The sequence below is a fragment of the Perca flavescens genome, chromosome 16, assembly GCF_004354835.1.
Source record: "Perca flavescens isolate YP-PL-M2 chromosome 16, PFLA_1.0, whole genome shotgun sequence".
NCBI classification, from domain to species: Eukaryota; Metazoa; Chordata; class Actinopteri; order Perciformes; family Percidae; genus Perca; species Perca flavescens.
The window spans coordinates 8,802,392-8,826,222 of record NC_041346.1 but is presented as its reverse complement, the minus strand read 5'-3'; the positions used below and the strand labels follow the sequence as shown (position 1 = coordinate 8,826,222).

The window sequence follows — 23,831 nt, the reverse complement described above, 5'->3', positions numbered from 1 at the left end:
CCTGCACGTCGGCAACATCTCAAGTGCCTCCATCACCCTTTTTTTAATTTTTTTTTTTTACTATTTTCTTCCCACCCCTCCTAACTTCTTCCCCATGTCACATCCATCTTTATCAGGCCAAAGCAGGGGCTTTCCCTGCCTGCCTGCCGGGCTCACCAGTGAGATGTCGGTCAGCAGCGTGTTTAGACTCTCTGGAGGAGGATCCTCATTACTCTCCACCACGCTGTCGTTCTGAGAGACGCAGGAAAGAAATGGAGGAAGAGGGGACGTCAGGTGCAGAGGTGAAAGAGATAGAGGGAAGGGTGATGAAAGAGAGCAAAGACAGAAAAACAGAGAGGGAGGGGGGCGGGAAGAAGAGAGTGATTAAAGTGAGTGACTGAAGCTTGTGAGCAGATGTTAAACACAGATGTGCGTTTGTCCCAAAACAAGTAGGTCTACTAGAGAAAAGGAAAGATGTCAATATCTGCTCGCATTCGCTTGTCAATCTTAAAGTTTATTAGTAAGGTTGGCCAATGGATTAGGGAGGTCATGAGTTATGTTCACTTAGAAAAAATTAGATACACTGTAAGAGGTCCACTAGAAAATTCTATATCATTTGGCAGCCATTTATTTCCTTTGTAGAAGACACGGCAGCTACTAACATTTCTATGTAACCCAATTGTGTGTGCATACTTATTTTATTTTATATATATATATATATAATATTTATTTTATTTTTTATTATTATTTATTGATGATGTCTTTTTCTTTTACTTAGATATTTGAATTATATATGTATGACTCTGCAGACTCATATTTGAGTATGTCGGGATGCATGGAAATTAGCTGGGGGTCCAGTACCTGTGGGTGGGGGGCACTGGGGAGTTGTTTGGGTTCTTTGTATGGACAGGAACTAGGCTTGACTATTTCATGTGTGAATTGTATATCTTTTGTTTGTTATATTTGAAAATAAAAGAGACTGATCAAAAAAAGTTTGAGTAAGGAAAGCAGATAAGACACACACAAACACGGCTATCATGTCTCCTAGCAAAGCAAAACACGCATGCTGGTAAATCGATAGAGACCCATCAGCTTTCAAAGCAGGATTGGGCAGCTCAGTCCCACCGGCGTGGCGGAGAGGAGGTAATTTGCAGCAGATCTGTGAGGGATTTCAGAGCAGAGGAGCTGAGTTCAGAGAAACATTGCCCTTCATTTAACTCTGCCACTAAACCAAAACAAAAGCCCCATCAATTCAGCTTAATTACCCCTCATTGCTGCACAGGGAGCACTTACAGACAATTTATTTATCCCAATCTACTTTCTACATGCCGAGACGTTGCTCTGCACTGTATGCAGTCAGAGCATGCTGTGTTTGTGTGTATGTGTGATTGTGTCTTCCACAGTGTGTGTGTGTGTGTGTGTGTGCGCGCGTGTGTGTGTGTGTCTCTGTGTAAGCCTCTGTGCCTCAGTCTGCCCAGGAATCATATCAGGCAATCCTGCAGAACATGATTTACATCCAACCAATGCCAACGTTCAGTGCACATGTAGGAAGTAGTGTGATGTTCATAGGTTATGGTGAAAAATGGCGGTATGCAGGTGGCGTGTAACACGTTTGACTGCTGGGATCAGAATGAGATCTACTGGCGACTAAAATCTGCCCTGCATAGTTTGTTATTGTGGAAAACAACCGATCCTGCGTCACGACGGAAAGACAAGGATGTCAGAGTTTTTGGCCCTTCTCCTGCATAGTGTCTACCACATGCTCCGTGACACCTCGGATGCAACGGTTGTTGACATTCCTGATCCTGGAGGTCGGTGCCTGTCTGCCCCCCCGATATCCCTGTTGACAGACTGCAAGCTATAATTAGTTCTACATGTTGTCTGACATGTCTCTCCGCAGGAATGAAAGGCAATGCTTGATGATCACTAAACTGACATAGTGACCATCATTAAAGACAAATGGGATACAATCCAGACTAAACAGCAGCTCTGATTTATTTTATTTGAGAAGTGGCAAATGACTCAAGAGGATCTTGACAAGATCATAGATGTTAAATTGCATCGACAGTGGAAGCAATTGTGATCATAAACACTACAAAAAAAATCTATTATGACTTTCTTTAAGTTTTAGATAATAGTAACATTTCCTCCCATCATCCTAGGGTATGTGTATAGTTTTCAACTTGTGTTCCTTGCTGTTGAATTGTGAATCACTTTGTTCTGTATTTTGTGCAGCAAAGGTGTTATATAAATGAAGTTTATTCATTCATTCATTCGTACTGATATGCCCACAGATGATTCTGGAAGGTGTTTTGTGGCATCTGGCGGTCTTGCAGTGTATTGACTCGACAAGACCGTGGTCATACCTAAAATAGGACTGCGTTGGCATGGCTACAGGTATCCGTGAGAAGTTGAAATAATAATAGAGTAATACTGTAGATCCATGAGTGTTAAGGCTTATGAGATGCCAAAAGACTGCACAATAGGCATGCCGCAGTAGTCTGTTTCTCTGTGGTTGGGCATACACTGCCGTTTTTCTTTAAATAAAAATAAAAACCATTTAGTTCAGCTTCGTGTATCAGTGCCCATGTTCATCAAATAAAAAATAAAACTTTTATTTGTAATACTAAAGGTGCTTTCACACCGCCTACAGTCATTTCAATGAGGGAAAGGCAGCAGAGGGGAAGCGGTTTTGATCACGGCGGTAGGGGTATGAAGGTAAGGTCTGGCTATGCCAAACATACAATCCAGGATAGGAGAAAAAAATCCAAAACCAATCATATTCGTCTTGGGCTCTTAGTTCCGGACACAGCAACGCTTGCTCTCTGCAAAATAGTCTCGGGAAGGAACTTTTGGTGGAACATTTGTACCCCGCAAAAGAAAACGCCACATACGATATTAAATTAACTGTTCACACAATACAGTAAGATGAGCTATTTAAATTAGCTAGATACATGGTTATCTTGTTATTTGCTCCTACCAGTGTATCGCCGAGTGTATGTTGTCCACAGCAATCCCTCCAATCTATGCCTAGGGTTGGGCATCGAGAACCGATTCCTACTTTGAATCGTTTCAAAAATTACGATGCCAGTAGAATCGTTTCTTTATTGGAATCGTTTGGAGGATTTGGTTTCAAATCCGATCATGGGTTCCAAATTTAATATGCGCAAGTTTTGGTTTCCGTAGCGGCCAGGCGCTTGTTGTGTTGCAGCCTTGGCGCACAGTAAGCGCGGCTCTAGTGTGGCTTTATTTTACATTGAAAAAGCTGTAAAACTGCAAACCACCATTGAAACAAAATAAAACTTTCCTCTTATTTGTGAAAATAGGCATGTGACCCGTTTCAACCCCTCAAAGAATCGGAATTGAGAATCAATAAGAACCGGAATCGAAAGGAAGAATCGGAATTGGAATCAGAATCGATAAGAACCGGAATCGAAAGGAAGAATCGGAATTGGAATCGGAATCGTTAATTTCCAAACGATGCCCAACCCTATATATGCCATACACATATTCTTTAAAATCTTTACAATCATTCCCCGAAAGAACAAAGCAGGCCTGCCTTGTTGGAAGATTAAAATTTTCTTCAAAACTTGCCATTTTCAGTGTATAGCTTGCCAGCTCAAAGGTTATTGTTTCCCGAAGCGAATGGGATTTTGAGGATGGCAACACACAAGGAACAGAAGGTGAGGGACAAAGCCTGGCATCCAGTCAGGCTTTATCCTGGAAATGTTCTTCCATTGATCCAGACTAGGGGCCCTATTTTAATGATCTAAGCACACGGCGTGAAGCGCCTGGCGAAGGTGCGTTTAGGGCGTGTACAAATCCACTTTTGCTAGTTTGATGGCGGAAAAAAGGGTATGTGTGCCGGGCACATGGTTCAAAAGGGTTGTACTTAGTGTCTTCATTAATTCATAGGTGTGTTTTGGGCGTAACATGCAATAAACCAATCAGAGTGTCATCTCCAATTCCCTTTAAAAGCCAGGATGTTTGGACCTTGGCAAATTGCTATTATGATGGCGGATTTCCACCGTAATATTTTTATTTGTTATCTTTTGCATGTTTGTGTGCTGCTGCGCTTCCCTGTGTGTGTAACAAGCATAGTGTGCGCATGCTGTGCATAAGCCTAGGCATATTTTACTAATTTGCTGTTAAAATAACAATGAAATGCTGCGATATTGACTTTAGACCAGGTTTTTGTGTGTATAATGTGTGTATGTTTGTGTCTGTGTGTGTGCGTGCACGTGCATTGGTATGCAGTTGACTGTATACCTGGCTTTGAGTGTGGATCAGAAATCCAATGTTGTTATCCTCCCAAACCCACCCAGCTCTCTAATCTGCTTTACACAGCAGTGGTAGCAGGCACCCATGGGTCCAAAACAGCACAAATACACAAACACACACACACACACACACACACACACACACACACACACACACACACACACACACACACACATGTAGATGTCGCTTCTTAGAGGGAAAGCAGAAAGGCAAAGAAAACCCACCAGAGGCATCTGAAAGAGGACTGTTTGTTGAAAAAATCTGCAGACAGTCAACAGCTTATCTCCGCTGTCAGTTTAGTCAATGTACGTACTGTATGTGTGTGCTTATCTGTGCAATCAACCGTCTACCTTATCCACAACCAATCAATTCACTTGCTGACCCATTTACCACATACCAACACTTTTGGTTTTAAATTGTTGGCACGGGTTAACTAGACTGAACTAAAGGTGTCCAGTAAAACACTGATATGATGAGAAACATACACACAACAGAGGAGCAGGGGCAGTTGTCTCCCAATTTAATTTAAACCCCGATCAAATGAAAATGTAATAAAAGGGATAATTTGTTATCCTTCACTTCAGATTGTTTCACTAAAGGGCTAAAGCCGAGTCAATGTGCTTTGCTGTAGTGAAGAAGCATTGGATTACACAGCTAAAACTATAGTTTCCCCTAAGGATTGTCAAAAGTATGTAATGACAGAACTGTATAATAGGCTCATTGGGTAAGTCTCACAGAAGCATGTTTAATTAATGTAATGTGTCTAATATCCACCCGTTTTATGCACATAAAAAAAACTAAGTGAAACCACAGAAAAATCTTCTCAATATACTCGAAGATGTAACAGTGATCTCATCTAAACAAAAACCGCCACGGACTTCTTGTACAGTCACAACACACACACAGCCTATTAGGACTGTGGAGACACACATCCCTTTCTTTAAAAGCCCTACAGTTATTGTCCAAATCAAGGTAGAGAAAAGAAAAACAAGAAAGAAGAAAAACACCGCAAACTAATTCACTGCAAAACCGCAAACCAAGGTGAGAGTCGGAGTGTATGTACCTCCATCATATCTATCAGCCAGAGCAGCCTTTCCTATAGAGGGGGAGAGAGGCACCGGTTTTTGGGGTGAGGTAGGGAGTGAGGTTATTGAGGTGGAAGAAAAACACAACCTATCACATTTCAGCTGAAGGACTTTTCAGATTCAACAGGAAGGCACTGAAACGTGTCTTTGTTCAGCCCATCAAAGTCCACAGCAGACTCTTTTCTACAGCAGAATCCATTATAATCCATGGAAATATAACACACTACCTCTCTGCCTCACACACACACACACACACACACACACACACACACACACACAGCTAAAGAGAGCTTCCATTTTCTCCCCACAGTATCCATTTTATATTTCCATATACCCAATAACTCAAATAAAGAGAGAAAAGAAAAACTTCCCATCTCAACAAACTCAGGAGCATACATGAAATCAAGAAGAACCAGATTATTATCCGACTGGTAAACCCAGCCTACCCGTGCAGAGCTGAGGGTGGTGTTGGTCATGAAGCTGGCTGAAGACGAGGTCAGGGTGTCTGGGTACGACACCATGGACAGGGAGTCTGGTTGGAGCGCCGCGGCTCCAGCTGTTCCCTGTCGCGCTTTTAGAGCCTGAATTTCACGTCTCAGCACCAGCCCGTCAAAGTGCTCCAGGTCCTGTGGGGTGACCAGACCTCGCACCTCTGACAGCAGAGAGAACTGGGGGGAGAGTGGAAGGTACAGAGGGGGAAGACACAAGAGGGAAGGCAAAGGTATGATGTAACGGACTTGGTGGGTTGGTTCTTACTAAGATTAACCTTAAAACAGGACCGAAACAAGTGCACTTAGCACCAAATGCTTGCTCTTGTGGGAACTGTTGCATCTCTGTTAATTATAGTTCTAGACCTACTCCATCTGTAAGGTGTCCTGAGTTAACTTCTGCTACGATTTGATAGTATGAACAAAATTTAATTGTTTGTCGTAAACTGTAAACCTTATTTTAAACTGAACAGGTTTTTTAATCCTTTGTTCAAATATTGGTTTAATCCTCTCCAAACTCAGATTAAAATCAGCTCTGATCAAGAGTGAAATAGTCTCTCATTGCCAGACCTTCCTCCACAGCGCTGCGTAGGAGGGTCTGGCTAGTCCACACAGCATTCTGGGATGGGAGAAAACCGTGCTCTGGTTTATTGGCTTTTCATTAAACCAATCACCATTCGTACAAGGAACTTGTTTTGGTGTATTTGAATGTGTATGTTCAAAAGTTGTTTTAGTCGTGCAACAGAAAACTCAGATTGGACAGATAGTCTAGCTAGCTGTCTGGATTTACCCTGCAGAGATCTGAGGAGCAGTTAACCATAGTCCTCACAAATCCACCGGAGGTTAGAATGTCAACACAAAGAAAGAGGAAAGTGACGGACATCCATCCCAAATGATGGACATCTGGCGGAATTTCTGGCGGCAAAGGAGCAATCACGGAACTGAAACGTCGTCGATATAGACTCAGATAGAACGGACAGTTGCTGGGATGGTTGGACTTCAATAATAGCTGCATTTGTGAGATGAGTGGAGTAAAATAAGAGCATTCCCTTGAAGAAAATAAGTGGAAACTAAACCTCTAAGAACAACTCTGGAACAGTCCAACAGCTCAACCATAAGAGTGTTTTTTTTTTGTTTTTTTTAAAAGGTGCCCTGCCACACAAAACTGTTTTTACTTGTATTTTTTTAAATCTGTCAGGTCCATATGCGTTTGTGTTATGTCGTGAATGGGAATGTGAAAATAAACTGCTACCTCCTTTGTCAGCTCTAGCCACTGAAAAGAAATAAGCAGAGAAATCAGGGCAATTACAAAAGCTGGTCAGTCTGACATCATATTGCCTGAGCTCATTACTATTCATGAGATCGCCCGGTTGTGCTGGGTAAAGGATGCTGATAGCCAGGCTCTCATTGGCTAGCTGTTAGCCAATCAGAGTCAAGCAAATTAGCTCGTTGAATATTAATGAGAACTGGCACATATCAAGCAGAGTCTTCCAGCAGGCTTTCTATAACACGCTAGAATGGCTTGAAACAAGGTAACCAAGGCATTTTTTCCACAAAACATTTTACAGATTCCATGGCAGAAGTTCAGACATTACCACAAAGTAATGAAATACGTGTGGCAGGGCACCTTTAAAGAAGAGAAACGTGTGTGTTTAAACATAACCAGCTAACGCTCAGTGTTAAACTTTTTGGTGCGAACAACACTTGTAGGAGTAGCAGTGATGGTCCTATTTTTGGGCTTTGACATAAATCTGGCGCTCATAAACTGCATAAGGTGAATTAAACAATGACTTTGGTTTAAATCATTAAACTGAGTGTTGTACAACACTGGTGGGATTAAACTAAATCTTAACCATGATTAAACCCTACTCTTATTTTTAGATTAATTCCTTTTGTACTTTTGTACGATACAAAAACCAACCCATCCAGTAAGGAATTTGTACAGTAGCTCTGAATACAGTATAAGGCATCTGGAGACGCTTTCTATGGGTGTGTGATACAGCAGTGTACTTGAATAATCAGAAATAAAATGCCTTTGATTTATTGTGTTCTTTACAAGGTGAACTACTGCAGACTGTGAGAAAATCAAGATACTTTTAAGAGCCGGGGATGAAGTAAGAAAACAAAACAGTAAAAAAATATATCTCACAAGGGCTCAGAAGCTTCAACTCAAACCTTGCTGCATTCTCACACAGAGAGAGAGAGACACAAGAAAAATGATTCTTTTGATCTTTGCTTTCTCAAACAAGCCTCCTGGTCCTTTACCTTTGCGTGCGTGTTGAGCAGCTCGAACAGCGCCACCACGAGCTGCTCCACACCGATGTGTCCGTTCCGGTACTCCTCCACGTAGTAGCCCATGGTCTGCCGCTCCGCCTCAGTCAGCAAGTGGCGCGCCTGCTCCTCCAGCATGGCCCGCGACTGGTTCACCAGGCTGGACAGGGTCACCTGTGACCCCGCAACGCCTTTATAAAACCCAGGCTGGTGTAGGTGGAGGAGAGGGGAAGAAAAAGACAAGAGATTTTAATGCTTTTGAAATTAACTTTTAAAATGTACTTTAAAAAGGATGAGGAGGAAGAAAATCGAAGAGGTGAAGAACAGGTGGGGAAACGGAATGGCAGCAGCTGTAATGTCAGATGTAGAGAAACGGAGAGGATGACGGTTTAGAGAATGATGTGGAGGGGATGGAAAAGAGGAGGATGAGGGTGGAATGGAGGAGTGAAAAACGAGAAAAGAATCAAGAGTACAATACAGAAAAAAAGGAAGAGTGAGGAGAAAGAGGGACTGTCGAGTAGGAGGGTGAAGGAGATGTGATGGGAAGGTTGAGGAAGAATGGGAGAGAGGGAAGAAAAGATGTGAGGAAGGCGGGGAGGGGATTGGACGGGCAGGGAAGCAAAAATGAGGAAGGTGAGATTTTAATGGACAGGATGGAGGATAAAAAAAATTAGCAATGCCACAAAACATGTTGTTTTGCTAATTGGCAACTTGCTATTAGTCATGAAAACTTTGGTTGAAGTACCAATGCACAAATACCAAAACATGCTTCCACAGATTAGATGTGGAGTTATTGAACGCTGCCAGTTCAGTCACCTTTGACAGGCGTTTTTTTTTTAAAAGAAATCATTAACGGATGGGATTTGTAATGTAGTGAAATACAATACGTCATTCAAAACGTAATTAAGTACATTTTAAATTACCGATTTTAAAAACTACTTGAAAAATACAAAATACACAACAAAACTACTCAATACAGTAACGTGAGTAAATGTATTTCGTTACTTTCCACCTCTGAAATATAGGCTTACTTTTTCTACTAAGGCACAATCATGTTATGGCTCAATTTATTAGCACATAGACCTTACATACTGGCCTTCTTTCTTGACTTTAAATAAGTAAACTGGTGCACAATATTTTCATAATCAAGACCTCTGACAAGTTCATGTTCGATGGCCAGGACTGAAAGTAAAGAAAGCCATGTGCCATGTGTGACATTGTGGTCCTCAGTTAATTTTTTCACTTTTTAAAACCGAAAATGACCTCTCACCATCACAATTTGTTCAAACCTCGAGTAAAGACACCCAATCACGTTGTCTTGTTTGCTTATGAGGATCATAACAACACGGAGGCTGCTGTCCGAACCACAGACTACAGACGGCAAACGTTACTACTCTCAACTTTGACAAAGGCGGTGTTTACAAGAGACACTCGTTCCGTTCTTACCTTTCACAATAAAAGCCCTAAACATATAACCTACACTACGTACTGTTTACCAGAGGGAAATAATTTCACTCAGAGTGTTTTGCTAAAAGGAAACTAAATAGCTTACAGTAGCTTAGTATTAGCTTCCTGACCGTGCTGGAGTCTCCGGACCTAACCCCCCGTCACTCCACTCAGCAGCCGGGAAACAAGACACGACACCTCCGCTGGTCGGTCTCTCGGTCTCTCTCGGTCTCTCTCTCAGTCTCTCTCTCTCTATATATACACACACACACACACCTCCAATCGCTCTCTCCTGTCCGCTTACATCACATCTCCTGTTAGTGAGGTGAGCTGACCAACACGGGGAAGTTCTGTCAGCTCGACATTGCAGTGTTTTGTTTGTTTAACTGGTTAACGGGATCTAACCAGATGTTTGGCTCGGTCCCATATAGTTACCCATATGGTTAATCTGGCCCAGGGGAGGACAATCTCGGAGGGTCATAGAGAACACAAAGACAGGAACCCGATCAAGGGGGACAGAAAAATAGATGATGAAAAATAATATTAATTACAACCACATACACTGAAGTAACCACCAGTCTTTTCGTCCCAAATGTATAAATTATCATCCTTCCTTCTTCCTGCTGCCCTACCATCATCCATTATCGTTATGCTTTGTGGCAATAACACCACAGCTTGCAGCAAGTATCGTTCACACATGTGGGTGGCAGGCTTTTCTTCTTTTCCAGCTTTCACATCCATCTCCAGAGTGCCAGCTGGCTTCTCTGCCAATCAGAAGGACGACACTTGCTTCAGAAACTGATGAGCTGCCAATATCACTTCTCTGCTCCATATCTTTTCCTTTTTCCTCTCTGCCTGTTCCTTTTCTATCATCAGTTATCTGCTCACTAGCATGCAGCTTTTCTTTAATTAAGTCCTTAATCAAAGACACCACTTCAAAGTCACAGCTTCGGGGTCTGTGTCTGCCCGAGTTTGTACGAGACGGAAACAGGAGGAAGAAACCGACCCGGCGCTGTCTTCCCTTCCTCCTTCACTCTCTGCCTTCATCTCGTCCTCAAGTCTTGCCGGCACTCCTCTGTCTATATGATCAGCAGCAGTTGTCCCAGTCCGAGCAGAGCCAACAACCGTTTAATGCCCAAGGTGAACTCTGGCGTTACCCTGAATCTTAATCACCTCAATGCATAGCGCCAACATTTCTCTAAAGTGTGTCCCGGTTACTTAACGGAAGGGCGCCGCGGAACGAACCAACGGGACCACATGAGGCAAGTGAGCAGTTAGACTGTCTCTCGCTGTCGTATCAGAGGGCAGATCAGCACTTGAGGAAACTAATGAAATCGGTTGTCACTCAACTGGAGTGGAACACCTGCAGTCTCCTGCTAATGAGATCTGCTAAAGAAGGCGGTGCACGAGGACGGAGAGAGGACGCTTTTCCTGTAAAACCACAATTTTTACAGTTTATGGACATCCAGTAACGCTGGTTGGTTTGTTGGACCTGAGCCATCTCTGAGGCCTTTCTTTGGCTGGGTTTCTAAATGTCAGATAAGCGAATTGGTCCTTTGTATCGCAGTGACCAACAACAACAACCACTAACAATATCCAATTGATAAAGCACAAATCAGATAAAGCTGGAGCACGGCTTATGTCTGCTATAGCTTGTTACAATAGAATAGCCTTTATTGTCATTGTACACGTACAATGAAATCGGATGCAGTCCTATCAGTGCAGAACATCAGCAAAAGTGCCAAACAGGTGAATACATTAATATAAAAGAGCCTCTAAAAGTCACTATAAAAACACAAGTCTTAAAAAGGTTTTAAAAAAAGAAAAAGAACATAAAGACACAAAAAGACAGACATGCCACACATACAAGACATTCACTGCACAATTCATCTTTGATACCCAAGTAGCGTTAAGTGCAGTTATGGCTTTTGGATAAAAACGGTTTCTGAGTCTGTTTGTTTGTGTTTTAGTTGTCCTGAAGCGTCTGCCCCAGGGCAACAGTTCAAACAGAGAGTATCTGGGGTGAGATGGATCTTTTAGTATGCTCTGGGCATACTGAGGCAGCAGGAACTGTAAAGATCATCCATGGAGGGGAGAGGGCAGCCAACAATCTTCTGGGTGGTGGTGACAACCCTCTGGAACAATTTACTCTCTGCTGCTGTGTAGCAGATTTTTTTGGGACATTTTTTCCCTTTATTTCAGAGTGGAGACAGTGGATAGACAGGAAAGGTTGGAGAGAGATGGGGGATGACACGCAGCAAAGGGCCGCAGGTCGGATTCAAACCAGGGCCGCTGCAAAGGCCTCAGCCTACATGGGGCGCACGCTCTTACTGGGTGAGCTAGAGGTTGCCCCAGTCAGTATGCTTTCTATGGAGGAGCGGTAGAAATACACTAGCAGTTTTTGGGCAGGGTGGGTCTCTGCTGTGCCTTTTAGCCTATGCTGTGGTGTTAGAGCTCCAGGTCAGGTCCTCCTTTATGTGCACGCCCAGAAAACAGAAGTCCAAGAGCCTCTCCCCACATTCCTTGTTGATGATAAAGGGCTGTTTTGTTCCTCATGTAGTCTTATATCAGCTCCTTGGTTTTAGTGGACCAGGTTTGTTTTCATTTAACAATACAAAGAGTAAAGTTTGTGAGATAAAGTTGACAAAAAAGGAATTGTTCAATAGATGAGACTATTCTCCTGTGTTTTGTAGAATCACACCTCCATTAATCTCAACACTAAATTCAGAGACACACTGCACTTTGCTGCTGTTGGGGTCACCCTGTACAGCACACTACACTTCCACTGTACCTTATTTATCTGTAAACATGGCTCAGAATTCCTGATATCTGATGACTTCTATGCAAAGGTTTCCTGAAAAACCTTTGAAAAGGTCTAAAAGGTCATCGGAAACATCTTAGTACCAACAACCAAAACACAAACTGGATGACTAACCCTGCTGGATTCAAACAAGTTCAAAAAATCTCCCAGAAATGAAGCGAAGACTGACTGCTGCGTTAAAAAGATCTGCTCTGTGGTTTTAAAAATGGTCTGTAGCAATTCAGAGAAATAAACAGGTGAGTGCCTGTAAAATCGGAAAATAATTTTAGTAACCTATGACGCAGATGTTTGATTGCAGTTGCCATCCATGAAGGACCTCTACACCACAAGACTACACAAGAAGGCCAACAGGATAATCAGAGACCCCAATCAACCCAGCCACAAACTGTTCTGCCTGCTGCCATCTGGCAGAAGGTAGGGTGACGGTAGGCGATACGGTGGACGATACGGTAGACCATACAGTGGAAGGTACGGTAGACTGTACGGTAGACTGTACAGTGGATGATACGGTGGACGATAAGGTAGACGATACGGTTAGACGATACAGTGGACGATACGGTGGATGGTACAGTAGATGGTACGGTTGACGATACGGTGGATGGTTCAGTGGATGGTACGGTAGACTGTACGGTAGACGATACTGTACAAGGTACGGTAGGTGGTATGGTTGACGATACTGTGGACGATACAGTAGATAGTACAGCAGCATCCAGTCCTGCGACACCAGGCTCAGGGACATTGGGTTGTTACTTGTGTGACCTCTCCTTTCTTCCTTATACACATGTCAACATTGGTATGATTTTCATTACAACTGCTTCCCTGTACTGTAATTGTTGTGCACATGATAAATAAAGACCTTACGTTCTGAATGAATGCGGCAGTATAAAACAGAATGAAACAGTAAAGACAGTAACAGTGAGGCTTAGCTATAGATTATGGCACTAGTGTCATTTTTACTGCTTTATTGATTTGAACGGTTTACTTTTACCATGTGTATATTTAGAATTTGCACCTAACTGTTAACCTGTTTATATGTATAACAGTTACTGGTATCCTAACATTTCTGGCATTGTGTACATTTGGTTTTAGCGCCTTACTGATAACTTTTAATGTTTATAATTTGTTATTTGCACCCTATATATTTGCACTCTTTCCCACTTTGTACTGCAACTGCTGCACAACAATTTCATTCGGGATAAATAAAGTTTTTATATTATTCACCAACAACAAAAAGATCAACAGCTTCTCATTGACAACCATGCAAATTTTGTTTTAAATGTGTGTTAATATTTGCATGAATCTGGACGTCAAAATCAAATAACTGGAGGAAAAGAGGACTTCTGAAAGCTAATTTAAGCTACAGTGATGTAGGTTACCTGCAGGGCCGAGGGACAGAGAGACAAAACTGCACAGAAAATAAAGACATGTGGAGAAGTTGCAGGTAAGAGGGGGAAAAGGGTCAGTTTCTATCCTCTCTCACCCTCCATATGCCAGAGTCATGTCTGCTGCAGCCATATATCTTTTATATTCTTTTACTGTTAACTGGCATTAATTGTATTTAATTTAAGAAATTTATTTACAGTATTACAATTGAATCTAATAGGTTAATCTATTAAATTTAAAAGGAACGTTTGTGAAATTACCTTACATTTGCAAATGTCTATGTGAGAAATGACTTTTCTTAAAAAAAAAATGTCAGTCAGTTTTTTATGTTCTTTTACGTAAATAAAAATAAAAAATAAAAATACAGGAAAAATCTGTAAAACAAATTCCATAACATGAATTAAGCAAGCAGCAATGAGGGGGCCAAGCAGCACACTAGCAGGAATGGCGTTGCCATGGCATGAGCTAGCCCTCACAGAAACTTTGATGGCAAATGGATAAAGAATGGCTGAGATATCAGCTCATTTACTTTGTTACAGTGCCCCTAGCGGCCAAATTACACCAATGTCCTTGTGCGTTCTCACAATCAATTGCCAAGTCCCTGTACCAAGTTTGGCTTTAGTACATCAAAGCATTGCTGAGATATGAGCTCACTTTCTTTATTACAGCGCCCCTAGAGGCCAAATAACACCACTTACCTTGCACGTCCTCACAATCAGCTACCTTGTCCCTGTACAAAGCTTGGACTTCATACATCAAAACGTTGCTGAGATATGAGCTCACTTCCTGTGATTATAGCACCCCCATAGTGGTCAAAGGTCACCAAATTTATTTTACGTCCTCGGGATTGGGTCACTTCCTGTTTAGCGGCTTCGCCGTCGATTTTGATTGGCTGTGACGGGCAAACGCTTTCGAATATCAAGACGCAATGGAATAACTTTTGTGCGGCTTGGTCTGAAGATCATCTGTGCCAAGTTTCGTGAAAATGTGAGACATTTTGTGACCTGTGAAAAGTGTATCCAAAGCTCAGTTTGAATTTCTTTATTGCCAGCACCCAATTCGTCCTGTTTTTTAATACACTTCCAAAAGTGCATAAATCTTTGACTGGTCCCCCAGGCCGTCAAATAGTGGCACAGATTGATTCCCTATTGGCGCCTCTGTCTGAGTTTGTTGATTGCACAACCTGCCGGCATATCTCAAAGACACTAGGGACTTCATAAATAAGATCTCGTGTGTAATTGATTTACCTAATGAAGTCATTCTAGTCACACTAGATATTGCTAGTCTTTACAGCAACAAACTGCACGATTGTGGCCTGGAAGCTTTGGACTTTTACTTAAAAGACTGGGACAACGCTGCTATTCTACCTAGCGAGTTTTTAATTGACCTAACTGCTTTTATGATGAAGAAAAACTATTTCATGTTTAATGGGGACTTTTATCTACAGGAGTCTGGTACAAGCATGGGGTCTATTTGTGCACCTAATTATGCAAATTTGTTTGTGGGTTTCTTCGAAAGAAACTGTGTCATGAATGTTGAAAAGAACACAGGATTTGGAAATGTTACAGATACATTGATGACGTATTTTGTCTGTATCAAGGCACTGTCGATGAACTACTTGAATTTATTGTCTTGTTGAACAGTTTTGATGACAATTTAAAGTTCACAGTAGACTATAGCCAGGAGAGGGTCCATTTTCTGGACAAGTGGGTTTTTAAAAAGAATGGTTCACTGTCTATCACATTATACCGAAAAGAGACAAAAAAACACTCTTCTCTTGGCGAGTAGTTTTCACCCTACCCCACTAAAAAGAGGTCTACCCAAAAGCCAATTTTTTAGACTCCGAAGAATATGCGAGACCACTGAGGACTATATGGAGCAAGCAAATGACATGAAAGACTGATTTGTACAGCAAGGTTATCCAACGGAATGGGTTGACAAAGCTTACAAAACAGCCCTGAACAAACCTCGGTCAGACTTGCTAAAGAAAAGTAAGAAAAAACAAAAGTGATTTTCTGTCACTTGTATCACAACTTAATCTCCTCTTTCGCATACCATACATCCAGTTTTCAAAAAATATTGGCACATTCTAAAATCAGATCCCGAACTCTCACTGTTATGAATGACCTGCCGCTCTTCGTATACAAACTCAAGAAGAATCTCAGAGATCTTCTAGTTCACGCTGACTTTGCGAGATATAAGCCAAGGAGAGCTTCGCAAAGATTATTAAGCCCATTACCTACTGGCAACTATCGTTGTGGAGGATGTGCACAGTGCAACAACACCTATAAGACACGCCCCTTCTGCCATCCTCACAATAACAAGACTTTCCCAATTAAGAGTGTCATCAATTGTGCCTCCACTCATGTGGAGGCATACAATCTTTTGTGTGCGGAACCTAGGTCAATTTTCGTGTTTCCACACGAACATATTAAGTGGCGGAAGTCTCCGCTGTACAACAACCCGACAACAACACATACGGCACGCTTTAGCCCAGCCTCTCGCTAGCTAGCGTCATGGCCAATGCAGACAAGCCCATAGACAGTATGGACAAGACGGCGCCTGAAGAGCCAGCCATATCAGGTCTCCTGTTTGGGAACACTTCGGTTTCCCAGTGAAATACGTCAACGGACTTAATATGAGCAGGCCTACAAGCTGGGATTCGTAATGCTGCACTGTAATCCATAGTTATTTATTTATATTTTTCATTATATTTTATTATGTGATATTGGTTTGAGACAGAGTATTTTATTTAGTGAAGAACTTTGCAGCAGTATTTTATTTCTTATTCTTTTTTATTTTATATATATTTTATTTATTGTATTTTATTAAAAAGTGTTTAAAAAAAGTGTAAACAAATTGTTAAAAATAAGTTTATAGTCATAAACAACCTGCAGTTTAATGTTTGCATTTCTTTCTCTTACTGTACCGAAAATGAACCGAACCGTGACTTTAAAACTGAGGTACGTACCGAACCATGATTTTTGCGTACCGTTACACCCCTAGAACACAGACAGCTTTATATTGAGAACTTAAAAAACGGGCTTTATCTGATAGTGTTTCCTATTCCATTCAGACCATGGGATTTAGTTTGGCCGTTATTCACAAAAGGTCTATTTTCTTTAAATCAGTCTTAAACTTGCTTGTCTTTTCAAGCGGTGGGCATCCAACTGCATTTGTGTTGTTGTTACCCATGCGGTTTTGTAAATCCATCATGAATTGTGTAAGCCTGCAGGCAGATTTCATTTGGAGTATCCAAAAGTACCTCACTACTGCAAAACAAAAGGAACCTGAGAACTAAATTTGCCTTGTTTGCCAGATAGCTTTGTGAAGTGTCAGTTTTCAAAGTTGAGCAATTTATCTTGTTGATAAAAGCAGATCTTAAGGTTAAGCTCACTAGCTTTCCATTTCAAGTACCAGCAGTTTTTGAATTTAAGGCGTTTATCTATGAATGCCTTCAGGTTGTAACAAGACCATGTCAAGCTTTTCAGTTTTGTTGTGTATGATTACTGTACTGTATGTGCACTCCTGCTACTACAAACATTTTAAGGCAAGGCATCTCATCCTGGTGTACCTTTAAATGTAAGCGATCCCAGGCTCCAATAATCAATTTAGGTTTGACTGACAAAAGCAATATGTACCCTTGTTATTTACTGTAATACATTTTGTTATCTCTCAAACAACATTAATTTGCTCTAGATCAGGGCCCAAATGGGGTCAGAGAAGAATTAACAATTGACAATTGCTTGGTGACCTATCCTTAATTAATTAGCTTATCGGTCTGGCTTGGCCTTTGGGCTGCAATTACAGGATGGAGGTAGGGAGGCAGGGGGTATTTGGAAGGACAGATGATGTCACCGCTGGGATGGGCTGAATCCACAGGCACCAGCTGAGGGAGAGATGGCAAGGGGAGGCAGAAAATGAAAAGATGAACAAAGATCTCTTTGCTTGTTTAAGCAGCACAATACCCGGTATATCATTCTAAAAGAGATTATATGTATGCTGAGGATGTGTTGACACATCCCTACATTTACCTGTCTATACATTCATATCTGACATTAGAATTTTGTCAGATATGAATGTATAGATAGTTAAATGTAGATCACAGTTCACATCTATAATTGATTGATAATTTAAAGGTCCCGTCATAATTATACTAACTGCATACACTATGGGAATATTCAAATTTATAATTAAAGAGTTTGAGTTAGAGATAGAAAATCAGCCTTCAGTGAGTTTTGTCAACTTTATATATGTATTTCGTCAGTTATCATCTATTGTTAAATGTCTCTTTTCTTGTTTACAAGTTAAATTAATCCCAAAATAACCCTGATGACATCGTCAGAGTTATTTCCCAGTCTTTATAAAGCTCTTCCAGAGTCACAGAAGAAGACATTAGCTGATCTGAAATGTGTGTAATTCCCCGTTTAAAAGTGTGGGAATGATAAGTCAGGAGTTAGTTGTGGCAAGTATGTGATGCCAATATGACATCACATTCTGATATTCCAAATTCTGGGCGGAGCTAATACTTTTTTTTAAATGTGATACCACTTTCTGTTTTTTGTAGGACAGTGCACATCAGATGGCAGATATATGATATAACAAAAAGTTTATGTACATTATTCCTCAGGAGTTTGATGGGGGCAAACCCACCCTTCAGGTGAATTACAGAGGACAGGGGCAAAGAAGTCCTGTGCTGTTAGTGGGGAAACAGAAGCCATAAAACAACAGAATGGCATCTTGACTTCCCAAATAGATGAGCTCAGCATTAAGCTTTCAAGTAGCCAAGACTTACAAAAGAAATATAAAGGGCTAAAAGCTAAAGAAAAGCAGCCAGTGATTTAAACAAATACCTAGAAAGGCAAGCGCTTGGCTACCAGAGGCGCGGGAAGTCATTTTCAGCAGGGGGTGCGGGGAGCTGGGGGGCTACATATGGTGCAAACTAAATGGGCACTAAATCACATGCCAATCACTACTGGTCAAAAGATTCCTTTGCAGCGCCCGGTTTTTAATCCGACCTGCGGCCCTTTGCTGCGTGTCATCCCCTCTCTCTCCCCCTTTCCTGTCTATCCACTGTCACTATCGAATAAAAAATAACAAAAAAAAAGATGAATGACTAGTCCAGCTGAGCAGGCATCAAGTATGCCTTTCCAGTTCAATAAACCAAGTACTGCCATCTGACTCACACATCACAAGACAATGTTACAATTTATTAAATCATACCAAAGCGTTGTATGGCTCAAGACTATGGCGATATAGTATTCACTAAAAATCACCCAAGCAGAAAGCACAACAGTAATTCTGAAACGTGATTGACTGAAGATACAACAATGCCATCACACAACACAGCTGAGTGCAGGTTGTAAAATAACAGTCACTTAGTCAGCTGCAACTTCACAAACTGCAAAAGCCAACATATAGGCTACTGCACTTGACAACTGTCTCATACAGGCCTATAGCAGCATCACAAAATTATGATGCAATACGTCTGATATGCATGGCATTTCAATAAACTAAACAAAATATGTGCATTATCTGGTCACACGGTCACAACAGATTATATTAACATACTCAATTTACAGATAGCATAATAGCTCTTACCTTTAAAAGTTCTAATTTCTTGTCTTTTTCTTTGCAAAGTCGCAGATCAAATCCTCAAAGTCCAGCTCTCTCAGCAGCTCGTTAACCCCTACTACACATGCGCTGCTGTGTGTTGGGAGCACTTTACAGGCAAAGCGACAAATGTCTCCGGTGGACAGTGACTAGAATCCCCTCCCGTGGTACCGTTTCACCGTTGTGAAGGTGTCGGGTCAGTGCCTCGTTAGTGAGAGAGCGGGTCTTTCTTCCGCCAGCCTCGTCCCCCCTCCGAGATGCTGGACATTTAGCCGCCCGATTCTGAAAGGCTAATATCCCTCTGGGTATAACTTCCTCCCGGACGGTCTCTGTAATCGGTCCCCGTAGTGCAGGGTCTTCAGAGATGATGGTACCTGAGGGGCCGTTACCTTGTTCTGTAATGCTGATGACCGCCGGCCTCATCTCTGTCTTTTTCCACAACAACTTCGCTAAAGTTAACGTTAGCCACCGTTAGCTGTGGCTGAGTGTAGCTGGTAGAAGGCAGCGATTCTTCCAAGCTAACGTTGGCTAGCTCCTCGACATCCTCCTCTTCGTCATTACCAGCTCTGTTTAAAAAGCTTTTTATTCGCGGGACATTTTTATAGCAGCCGCTATAATATATGTTCCACTATATAATTCCACTCTTTCAATCTCAACTCGTTCTTAGAAAGCTGATCTTGGATTAGCGCGATGTAAACAACCTGCTCGATGCCCACCCACCTTTATCTTTAGCCAATCTACACAGTGCATGCGGCCTTCTCCCAATCATTACATTAAACAACTTTTATTTTATTCTGATTGGATAATTATCACCATAATGATTAATGCCCATTGGGTAATACGGGCTTGATCGCAGTTTGCCAACAAGGGGTGCTGCCACCAACAAGGGGTGCTGCAGCTACCCCAGCACCCCTACTTCCCGCGCCTATGTTGGCTACCGCAATAAACTCCAGAATAAAATAGCCTTGGAGGAAAAATGTAAGTCTGCGCAAGAAAACAAAACCGTGACCAAAATAACCACATTCTCCAGCAAGAAATCGTGGAGATAAACAGGACATTAAAGGACTACGAAGATTTGGAGGACAAATATAAAATGATAAAATCTGAAAACAATGTCCTAAACCAAGACAACATATCTCTGGAATGATAGAGAAAGTTTACGGAAAGACTTAAAGATAAAGAAAGGAAGAGGGCTGAATATGCACCATTAAAATTGGGAGTACATGCCAAGGGGAAGCTCAACGAACTCTTCCGACGCAATATGCTACAATTTTCAGCAGATTCTGATAATGTCATACTTTGGTACTACAATTGTTATGACCTTGAAGCTCAGGTGGATGCCATTTCCTGCAAGAAGGATGCCCTCATGCAGCAATTTTAGGATCTTAGTAGTAGAGCAGTCTGAGCTGACCAGAGGGGAGTTTGGGCTGTGTTGCAGCCTCACTGTAAAAAAGTAAGGCGTCAACTCCACAGCCCCACATACTTTAATAAGACCTCAAGTCAAATTAAATAAAAGCATTTGAACAGACTCATTGATTTGATGTATAGTGATTGTGTCCACATCCGGACAGTTTCTTGCTAATATTCTGTCAAATTCACAAATATAAATGGTTTTGTAATGTTTTCAGTTATTTAATTGTGTAAAATTACAGGCTTAATTTACTTCTTACCTTTCTAACCAAATATCATTTAACTATTTACTTACTGTACAACAAGATATGGCCAAAAACTGCGAACGGTGTCCGAGAATGGACACACAGACGCCATCTCGCAACTCAAATTCAGATACTCGCATAATTTATATTTATTTATTTTTTTAGGTTTTGGTCCATGATTTAAAATATCTACACTATTCAATGGATTGCAATGAAATTTTGGACGGACAGACATTTATGGTTTCATTATTAGAAGATGAATCCTAAGGACGTTTGTGATCCTCTGATTTTTCAGAGGCCTTTACATATCAGTCTAGGATACAGACAAACAAAAATAATAACGCTCATGAGAAATAACCAATATGATTTCATGCTTGTCAAATAATGGCGTGTTCATGCTGGACACCCTTGCTCAGAATAAGAAGCGGATTTAGAAAATAGAGGCTATGAATACAGAGGCACAGGTGAAGACGAGCTAAAAGGGCTTCAACAATGAAAATACAACAAACTAGCAATAGACACATTCACTCATACGTATATAAAAAGCATAAATGCGCAGCCGCTTCACGCTCGGCCGAGTGTGAAGCGGCTGGGATGAGGATCAGCACCTCTAAATCTGAAGCCATGGTTCTCAGCAGGAAACCGATGGAGTGCAGGTAGGGAATGAGTCCTTACCCCAAGTGAAGGAGTTCAAATACCTTGGGGTCTTGTTCGCGAGTGAGGGGACAATGGAACGGGAGATTGGTCGGAGAATCGGCGCAGCGGGTGCGGTATTACATTCAATCTATTGCACCGTTGTGACAAAGAGAGCTGAGCCAGAAGGCAAAGCTCTCGATCTACCGGTCAGTTTTCGTTCCTACCCTCACCTATGGTCATGACCGAAACAACGAGATCCAGGGTACAAGCGGACGAAATGGGTTTCCTCAGGAGGGTGGCTGGCGTCTCCCTTAGAGATAGGGTGAGAAGCTCAGTCATCCGTGAGGAGCTCGGAGTAGAGCCGCTGCTCCTTTGCGTTGAAAGGAGCCAGTTGAGGTGGTTCGGGCATCTGGTAAGGATGCCCCCTGGGCGCCTCCCTAGGGAGGTGTTCCAGGCACGTCCGGCTGGGAGGAGGCCTCGGGGAAGACCCAGGACTAGGTGGAGGGATTATATGTCCAATCTGGCCTGGGAACGCCTCGGGATCCCCCAGTCAGAGCTGGTTAATGTGGCTCGGGAAAGGGAAGTTTGGGGTCCCCTGCTGGAGCTGCTCCCCCCGCGACCCAACACCGGATAAGCGGACGAGGATGGATGGATGGATGGATAAATGTGCAGACACTCGCACACAAATGCAAGCAAACATGCATTAAGATGTTCACGCAGAGATGAACAGACCCACAATTCCCACCTCTTAGGATCGTTTCAGCTGGAAGATTATCAAACATGTATTTCAGCAAGGTCAGTCTATAAGGCGCTGGTTTGAAATGGACACACAGCATGGTTCAAACAGCATGATACAAGACCAACAATATCATAGCGGTCGAAACCTTGAAAGAACAGTGAGGATCAAAATCACTTGAATGACAATGAGGAGTGGTTGTACTGTAGAGGGCAGGAGCAGGTGCTAACTGCTTCTTTAAAGATATTGACACTGCGACAGACTGAGAGAGGAGCAGACACCACTGTGTTACTGACAAACCATCTACTGTACAAATGAGGTTATTCTGCCCTGGGGTTTGCTCACAGATTTGTTGTTATGTAGCAGTAAGAGCCCAAAGATACCCTCAAGCAAACTGTGCATTAACCCACTCTATTTTATAATAAACTATTTTTTAATTTTTCACCTTTATGTCTTTTGTGTGTCTGTTTTCACTGGTTTTGTTAAAGATTAGTAAAATAATTCACATTATGAACAGTAATGTTATAACTCACTAACTTTGATTACTTTTCCTACTTACTAACTAACTGACTTACATACCGACAAATCTTTCGTTAGCAGGACAAACACGGTCTTTAATTTAATCATTTACTATATATAAAGTCTGGCTCAACGGATGTACATTGTTGGGATAAACCCTGGATGTCCCTCCCCTCTTGCCATCTCCGCTATCGGGGCTTAGGGCTGCCCAGGACAGTTGTGATTGGTTCAAAGAAATAAAAACAAGCAAGAGCATTTTTCCCCCATCCCAAAATAGAAAGGCGGTGTAGCCAGTCCATACTCCATCATTGACACAGCACTGTGGAGATACAGTACAGGCCAAAAGTTTGGACACACCTTCTCATTCAATACCTTTCCTTTATTTTCATGACTATTTACATTGGAGATTCTCACTGAAGGCATCAAAACTATGAATGAACACATGTGGAATTATGTACTTAAAAAAGTGTGAAACAACTGAAAACATGTCTTATATTTTAGATTCCTCAAAGTAGCCACCCTTTGCTTTTTTGATAGCGCTGCAAACCCTTGGTGTTCTCTCAATGAGCTTTATGAGGTAGTCACCTGAAATGGTTTTCACTTCACAGGTGTGCCTTGTCAGGGTTAATTAGTGGAATGTTTTCCCTTATTAATGGGGTTGGGACCATTGGTCGTGTTGTGCAGAAGTCAGGTTGATACACAGCTGACAGCCCTATTGGACAACCGTTAGAATTCATATTATGGCAAGAACCAATCAGCTAAGTAAAGAGAAATGAGTGGCCATCACTACTTTAACAAATGAAGGTCAGTCAGTCCGGAAAATTGCAAAAACTTTGAATGTGTCCCCAAGTGCAGTCGCAAAAACCATCAAGCGCTACTACGAAACTGGCTCACATGAGGACCGCCCCAGGAAAGGAA

At 41.9% G+C, this 23,831-nt stretch overlaps 1 protein-coding gene across 3 annotated transcripts in view; it reads right to left on the bottom strand.

Annotated features, from left to right (window-relative positions):
- Positions 1-23,831, bottom strand: part of whrna (whirlin a) — a 207,836-nt gene that overhangs the window by 18,907 nt on the left and 165,098 nt on the right. For all 3 annotated transcript variants that reach the window (XR_003694607.1, XM_028601736.1, XM_028601737.1), the window contains exons 6-8: positions 8,099-8,311; positions 5,792-6,013; positions 157-231 (exon numbers count right to left, since the gene is read on the bottom strand). Coding sequence is in view for 2 of the 3 variants with exons in the window: in XM_028601736.1 (XP_028457537.1) it covers positions 157-231; positions 5,792-6,013; positions 8,099-8,311 (510 nt within the window). In the remaining variant the exon portion in view is untranslated. The remainder of the gene's footprint in view (positions 1-156; positions 232-5,791; positions 6,014-8,098; positions 8,312-23,831) is intronic.